This window comes from Centruroides sculpturatus, unplaced genomic scaffold (genome assembly GCF_000671375.1).
Source record: "Centruroides sculpturatus isolate CEXI.00-Female unplaced genomic scaffold, Cexi_2.0 scaffold188, whole genome shotgun sequence".
In the NCBI taxonomy this organism is placed as follows: Eukaryota; Metazoa; Arthropoda; class Arachnida; order Scorpiones; family Buthidae; genus Centruroides; species Centruroides sculpturatus.
In genome coordinates, this window is record NW_019384404.1 from 708,637 (window position 1) to 717,233 (window position 8,597).

At 26.0% G+C, this 8,597-nt stretch overlaps 1 protein-coding gene across 1 annotated transcript in view; it reads right to left on the reverse strand.

Moving 5' to 3' along the window:
- LOC111618778 (exportin-2-like) overlaps window positions 1-8,597 on the reverse strand; it is a 58,261-nt gene that overhangs the window by 34,190 nt on the left and 15,474 nt on the right. Inside the window, exons 3-6 of the mRNA XM_023360349.1 lie at window positions 6,602-6,747; window positions 6,427-6,528; window positions 5,012-5,157; window positions 1,761-1,968 (exon numbers count right to left, since the gene is read on the reverse strand). Coding sequence (XP_023216117.1) covers window positions 1,761-1,968; window positions 5,012-5,157; window positions 6,427-6,528; window positions 6,602-6,747 — 602 coding nt within the window. The remainder of the gene's footprint in view (window positions 1-1,760; window positions 1,969-5,011; window positions 5,158-6,426; window positions 6,529-6,601; window positions 6,748-8,597) is intronic.

The following is an 8,597-nucleotide window of genomic DNA, read 5'->3' on the forward strand; positions in this document are numbered from 1 at the left end:
TATCAAATACATGAAATATTCTCTAAATTTATACTCTATTAAAAAAATCATCTTTATAGTCATCACATTAAATCTAAACTTTATAAGACTATGTATAACATGCCAATAAAATCTGACAAAGTCCAAAGTTCTTAAGATCTAAAATTTCTTAATAAAAAAATCTGTCAATAATAGATATTAAATATAAGAAAATACAAAAAAGATTTCTAAAATCTAAAGTATTTAATCAAAACTTACATTTGTTTGTAGTAATTTTTGATCTGTAGTAAGCAATGTCAAAAAATGTTTCATCCATATGTTCATATTATCTTCAAAATATTCTGGTAAATCCTGTTTCAATAAGCAGAAAATTTATATATAGAAAATTCACTGTAATAATACTTTAACAAATATATTTACCTGATAATTCAAACTGTAGAACAACTTGGCAATTAATGTTAATGAACTAAATATGACTTTCAGAGCTGTTGGATTATTTTTGTGTGATTCTGCTAATCCCATTGTAGCCTAAACAATTTATAAATTTTAATAAATATATACTATTAAAATATTTATCGATAGTATTTAATTGTAAATTATTTATTACTTTTATTATTTAAAATTATAAATGTTTTTGTAAATTTTTTAAAGTTCATGAATTTTATTTATTCAATTGACTCAAATGTTTATCATTAAACAGTAATAAATAATCAAATTAATTATGATCAATTTTGAACTTATTACAATGTACTAATCAAATATATAGCAACCATGAACTCACTTATATATTTATCAAAACAACTAAAAAAAAAATCATTTTCACAATAAAATATACTTAATTTTTAATCAATCTCAAAATTTGGTCTGAAAGTCGACAATGATGAAACTAACTTGTGTAAATATTAATGATTAGAAATTAATTTTGAATTTGATTAAATAATTTAGAAAATTTTGTAAGAATTTAACAATTTAAGCAAGAATTTGAATGCACAATCTCTAAATACTGGATAGAAAAATGAGCATTTAGACTATTCATCTCTAACCTAAACTTCATTTCCACGTACAAAATAAACTTAATTTACTGAACACACAACACCAGCTAATTATTATACTTTTTGATTAATAAGATTCCTAAATTCAAATAAAATAAAAATAAAAAAAGAGTGTATGCCTACTNAATAAAGTTTAACTAGATGAAAACTTTAAATATAGTTTTCATCCAGTTAAAACATAAGACATTATTATAAGCAAGCAAAAACTAAAATTTTTAAACAGCTATTATTACATAACTGATTTATACTATAAAAAACAGTGATAAACAGTTTCTAATAATTTATTATGCTCTAATACAACAATGCATTTCCTTAAATGTAAATTATAACTTAAATGTCAGAATTAAAGCTTGATACCAGCCCTGAAAAATTATAAAGATACAGTAATAGTGATAGATCAGTTTAAATACACTGATCTATCAATAAGGTTTAATGCTTTAAAGCGGCTTAAAAGTGTTATTCTACTGTCTTGTTTTAAGAATGCATACAAAAGTAACGAACATAAAAAGTATCTTAATCTTTTAGCTTCATAATTTTTACAAAATTTAGTTTCTTCTTTTATAAAATCTCAAATCCAGTGCCCTAGTTACTTTAAAATTGAATCTACTATGAAAATATCATTTTTGCATTACATACTATTTTCCTTACATTCACCTTAAATTACAAATCTTTATTAGTTTAACATTACACTGTTAAGCAATAATTAAAATTACAAAAAATAATTCTTACCAAATCATATTTCACTTGTTTTCCAGTGTTTGTAAGTAAATGCCATACAGCAGTCACAAATTCTGGTAAATACTTTTGAAATTCCTCATTATATTTCTGTGCATAAAGGGCAATGTTATCACAAATTTGAGATTTCAACTGTTCAAGCAAGCCAGCTTCTTCATCCTCCTTTACATTTTGGAAATTAATAAATATTCTACTTATCAGACTTTTAAGTAGAGAAATTAATGTGTAAATAGAGTATGAGAAATTAACAGAAAGCAGTGTATTATACTTCTATTATTAATTTGTACTAATTAGAATCTATTGAAGACAGAAACTCAAGTACTCAATTGAAAAGCCAACACAAAAGCATCAGGAATACAATTAAATAATTTTTGTTTATATGATGATGGATTTTTGAAATAGTTAGTTAAATAATATCATAATTGAATTAATAGGTTTGTAAATTGTTACAAATACATAATACACAATTTAGATTTAATGATATGCCAATGCTTAAATTACAATACTATCCAGATAAACCTAATGTTGAACAATGAAGTGAAATATATTAAAAATTAGTAAATTTTCATAAATAATCTCAAATATTCATATTAAATCTAAATTTATTGTAGGATTTAAACATATTTTGGATCCTGTACAGACCAGTGAAGGCTATCTACCATTTTTTGAATCAAAAGAGAATCTAGCAACTAGAATGAATCCTGTTGAGAAAGAATAGTCCTATAAATTACTGTTTTTCAGCAGGTAGAAAAGAAATTTGTTGTTCAGTTTTGGCAAAAAATAGATGAAAATAAATTGTTTTATTTCCATCTATATTTACACTGTATTTTGTGTGTGTATGTTCTTGTATAATTCAAGCAAGTAAACCACCCAAGATAGCATATGAAAGTGTACATTTTCATTAAGAAAATATTAAACATCTTATAATGCATGTGCTTAACAAACTTTTTATTTTTATTAAATGAGCTCAAAAGTTCATTTCAATAAATATAGTATGTCTTACTTAAAACCTGGTAAAAAAAAACATTCACATTTTGAAGCAATGAACATTTTTTTGTTCCAGTTTGCCTAAGACTGAAAAAATTGGTTAAATCATTAAATTTGTAACTCCCAGTAAACTACATTAAAACTTGTGAAAGCTGAATCTGATTATTATTTATCATTCACATTCTGAAAGACATCAAAAAAGAAAGTATAAAAAACGAATTCTTTGAATTCTAAAAGTATTTGACTTATGGTATGTTTTTATTTTTCTTAGAAAATATTGTGTCTTAACATAAAAGACAGTTTTATAAAAAAGAATTCTGTTATTGTAAAATATGTTCATATTTCATTTTTTAAAGTAGGAAAATCAAATTTCCTCTTACATGTTTGTATAAAATTATACCACAAGCATTCAAATAGACCCATTGTCAGTCTATTTTTTAAAATCTGTTTGAAGTGTAAATATATTCAAGCCTGTGGGTTTATTTTTACAAAATTAGTTTTTGCATGTGTTGGTATGAGTGGCTGCAGGGGTTGTTGAATGAAAACCAAAAACTAATTCTGAAAAGCAACAGATAAAAAATGTAACAGAACAATTTAAACAATTTCAATAGGATGTTTACAGTAATCCGTAGCTTAGGAAATATGATGTGAATAAACCACATGGGTTTTATTTTTTAAATGCAACTGGAATCTGTATTTGAGCCTATGGAGTAAATAAAACCTGTGGGTCTAATCAAATGCATATGATTTATTTCACTATTGTTAATGATTCAATTATACAGTTTTTAACACATGATCAAACTTGGCAGTTATTTTTTGGAACTAAACAATAATTAAAAATTAATACCGGTAATTAAATATAAGGGAAATAGTCTGTAATCAAATAACTAATAGAAAAAGAAAATATTCCAAATAAATGTATGTTATTACAAATGTATACCTAAATGAAAAATATCTAAATATGANTAATGGCGACAGGCCTTCCTTTTTAGGCTTCATGCCGCCAAAAGGTAAAAAAAGTCCTTTAAAAAACACAAACATCCAATTAAAAGTAAAGGAATCGGTGACACAGACGTCTTACTTCTTATCCATCTGGCCAATGGATAAGAAGTAAGAAGGAAAAATTCAACAAAAAGAAATTTCAAATGTACCGTCGCCAGGGGTCAGCTTCAAAATCTACATATTCCAGCGCTTTTTTAGTAGATATAAAGCAGAACCACCCATTGGCCAGATGGATAAGAAGTAAGACGTCTGTGTCACCGATTCCTTTACTTTTAATTGGATGTTTGTGTTTTTTAAAGGACTTTTTTTTACCTTTTGGCGGCATGTAGCCTAAAAAGGAAGGCCTGTCGCCATTACTGTGAATGTCTTAAATGCAAAATAAATGGTGCTCCTTATTGGACAGACTTGTCTTTGATATATTTTAATCTCAATTTCTTTGTTAACCACTTACCATTGAGACCTTAGTGGAAGTTACCAATTAATGTTTTTAGAAAGAAGCTTTATTCAATAACATAATTACCAATAAAAATTATTATTATTATGAAATAATAATGATTGTTATTGGTAACTATCATTTATTGATAGCCAACTTCTTATTTAATTAAAAAAACTGTACCTTATTAAGTCAAAAGTAATTTTTTATCTAAATATTTTCAGTGTTGCTCTTTTTCATTGTCAGATGAAAAGATTTTCAAAGTTTTAGATTGGAACATCTGCATATTATGATGATAATTAAAATGTCACATCTGTACAAATTTTGTCACCCATACAACACAGATATTCAAACACTTGAATTAAAAAATATTTCTTCTAATAGCAAAGAAAACATTTATAAATAAAAAATAAGTGTTTCAATTTAAAAATTTATTTTAATATTTGATAATTGTCATTATAGTTTCTATTATTTTCTTTAACAAATCACAAACACACAAGTACAGACAACTGGATGGCAGAGTTGTTAGAGTGGTTAGAATGACAACCTACTGCTCTGAGACCCTGGATTAAATCCACATGCCAAAGAATCCCAAGAATTTTTCAAGGAAAGTTCATCGAAGTATGTTGGATCCTGTCCCTCACTATGCGACTGCCTCATTGTGAATCTGGCAGAACCATAATGAGATTGCCAAAAGACCCTCTTCATGCCCACAGTTTAAAAAAATTACAATGTATATATATGCATACATACATACATTAATTTTGTTTGGCTATAATAAAGTTTTTTCTTACTGATTTTTACATTATAAAGAAATAATTACCTTTTAAAAAGTGAATGAGCTGTTTGAAGCACTCCATTTATGATGTGAAAATCACCTGTTTGAAAATGATTAATCATTTCTGGAAGTAAGTTAGGCCACTTCTGAGGAAAATCCTCTCTGCCAATTATACTGACTGCATCACTCAACTACATTAATTTTCAATACAAAAATTATTATTATTGTCAAATTCACTTAAATTAAAAATATATCAAATACATGATTATTATTATAAATAAATAAATCCATTTAACAATTCAATTCAGATATTTCTTATAAAAAATTCCAATAATAATTTTCAATAAAAAAAAACATGCCAACAACAAATAAATTATTGTGTTAAAAATTATATTCTTGTAATTCTAATTCTTAACATTTTTCTTGTAATTAAAGATTACAATAGTAAATTGTAGATATGATTCTGAAAATATTAATTTACTTTATTTATAACTAAAGTTCAATAAAACATTTAATATATTTTTTTATCTTTTCCTATTAGGGTTTGTGCACAAATAATAATATGCTTTGAGAGAGCTATGAATTGCAATGTATAATATTTTATTATTATTATTATGGATGAATGTTCTCATTTTAAATTTTATATGTATCCATAAAATGTCAAATCAAAAATAAATGTAGATTTCTACTTATATTACTAAACTATTATTATAATTTTTTCATCACTACCAAAAGCTGGCTTGAAAACAATGTTGTGGATATCAAAAATATGATTACTTCAAGTAGTTTTAATTCACTTCTTCCTAGAACTAATGTTTGTAATGGTGGTAAACTACTATTCTATGCACAGAAAACTAGAACTTCTGTAAATAAGTTTAAAAACACCTTCCACTCTTTTTTCTAGCAACTTCTTTAATTAATTAAATAAGAGAACAAACACTTTCGGCTATTTTTAATAGCCTTCCTCAGGTTCTACAACATTGGAACGTCAGTTAACACACATTCGAAATTCGTTTTTGTAAAAACAATGATGTCATAAGAACAAAAACGAATTTCGAATGTGTGTTAACTGAATTCCAATGTTGTAGAACTTTTTTTATGTATTATCAACATGAAAATTTTTAATGTAAAATCTTCATTATAATAAAAGTTTAGTAATATAAAATAATTATAAATGTACAAAAATTTTCTGTTTAATATTATTGAAGGATAAGCTAGAAATTGATTAAAATAACATGATGTCTGAACTTTTTGTTGGAGTTGTATATATAAAAGTTTACATATATTTACATCAACAATCTGTTTTTACATTAAGTGTTTTTCAATAAAAAATAATCCATAATGGAAATTAACATTATATGAACTTTTAAATGAAATAATATTTTCAACTTTACTATTTTTCAAAAGAGTTGCTTAAAAATAGTTTAGTTACTTTTATATAAGTTAAAGAATTTTCTAACCTGTCGTTGAATTTGTTCTGGACTACGTAGCATTAACCCCACAATAAGATTTTTAATAGCATTTCTATCACTTTCATGAATTTTATTAGAGCAATCTTCAATCTAAAAAAAATATACAGTTAATGTATTAATTACATTTAAAATCATAATAAAAAAAAATTGATAGTAAACTTACTATTCTCCAATTTCTCTTTACATAATTCTTGAAGACAATTGAACCAGCAATTCTAATTGTCATATCACAGTCACTCTTATCAACTAAATGCAATAATAATACTGGATAATTTTGATTTATTTCCACAGATTCAAGGAATTTTTCGGCTATTTAATTAAAATAAAAATAATTTTATAAAATGTTTCAAAACAATTTATACAAGAAACAATTTTTTGTTAAATTTTTATCATATAACAATAAAATTATATTTTAACATTTTTTAACACTAGATGTTGCTTCTTGTCATAATTATCATATTAAAACTAACCTTTGAAATATGTTTTGTTTAACCACTCTAATATATTACTCTACACTTAAATGGCAAATATCGTCTCCTCCTCATTTTCTTTGATTTGAGAAATCATTTAGAATGTTTGTTTTTGCTAATAAATTTAATTTTATTTAACTACTGTTACCCTAACAATTTATATTAACACAAATTGACTGTATACTCATTATAAAAAAGTTATTCAACCAGACAGAATTGTATGATTACTGCAAAACTTAGCCTATAGCTATGTCTCAGACTGATATGTAAATGATTACAGTTGTGATCCAATTGCACACCAGGTAATACGATACACAACTGGACAAAAGAAACTTAAAAATCTTTGCATGCTTAGCAAATATACAATTTAGCAAATATTTATTTATTTAATTTATGTAAAGATTAGAAAAATATGGTTAAGACTTATGAAGTATGAGTTATGAGTTATTTTCAACTTAGGAAAAGGAAACACTTTGGAACAACATACTGTAGCATCTTTAATTGTTGCATGTCAGAAGTGGATAACATAGCACATCGAAGACAAGCAGTTCTTCGAAAACAAATTCTTTCAAAGAACTTTTATACTTTTTTGTTTTAACGTATATTGTATTTAATGTAATGTATTTTTAATTTTATATAATTGTTTTCTTTCTTTCTATGTACTTTGTCTTGTTTTCTGTTAATTTTGGCAGTAGATAGCAATTGTCTTTTGAGACTTTTCTATTTACTTAAAAAAAAATCAATAAATAAAGTATGTAACATGCATAAATATGTTAATTACAAAAAACATTCTTTTAACTCATTTAATTTGTTTCTTAAAAAATGAAATTTAAATTTACCAAAAAGTAGATCAATAGGAAAGAATGGTTATTTTAATAAATAAAACAGTAAAAAATTTGTTTTTGTCTATTATTGATCTCTTTTTTTGTTTCCTGGATGTCTGGCACCCAGTTAGCAGTAGCCCAGTTGACAGTGACCCCAGATAACATCAGAATTCTCAGTCTATCTGTTGTTTGGAAGTCTTAGATTGTCAGGCATACCTATACAACACAGCCAAAGACATTACATACAGCTGATGGAGTATGACAAATGCCACATCATCAGAGCTGAGGGATGAAGAATGGCCAGTTCATCAAATTGCCCAACACATGGTCATTCTGATGTGACTGTAAGATAGTGTTGGCAGTGGACATGTCAGGGCACACAAATGGTGGCCAGACTGGATGATTCAGACTAATCATCAAGTTGTTTGTGCTTGTCTCATGATCACCAGATCATGAGACAAGCACAAACAACTGCAATGGTGTTCTTGTCTACTATCCAAAGAAGGTGGAAGCCTTCCTATAGAATCCAGTCTCTTCCTTTAACTCTGGCACATAACAGATGTAAGTTTGCACGCATGGTGACTGTTACACAGCCTACCCAGGCTCAGAGTGCCATTTTCCCTCCAAAAAAAGTGAGAAAAGTGAGTTGAAATACAGAAACAGTGATTAAAAAGTGAGTGTAATAGTGACAAACAAAGCAAAAACATGGAAGGAAAACTCAGCAAAATAGCAGTAAAAGTTGTTTTTTTTTCTCTTTTTATTCTGTTATGATTAAATACATTTTAAAAATTTCTGTATATACTGTAATAGTAGCCACTTGTTTATATCACAAATTTGGATATATCACTTTTTTTTTTTTTGGTCC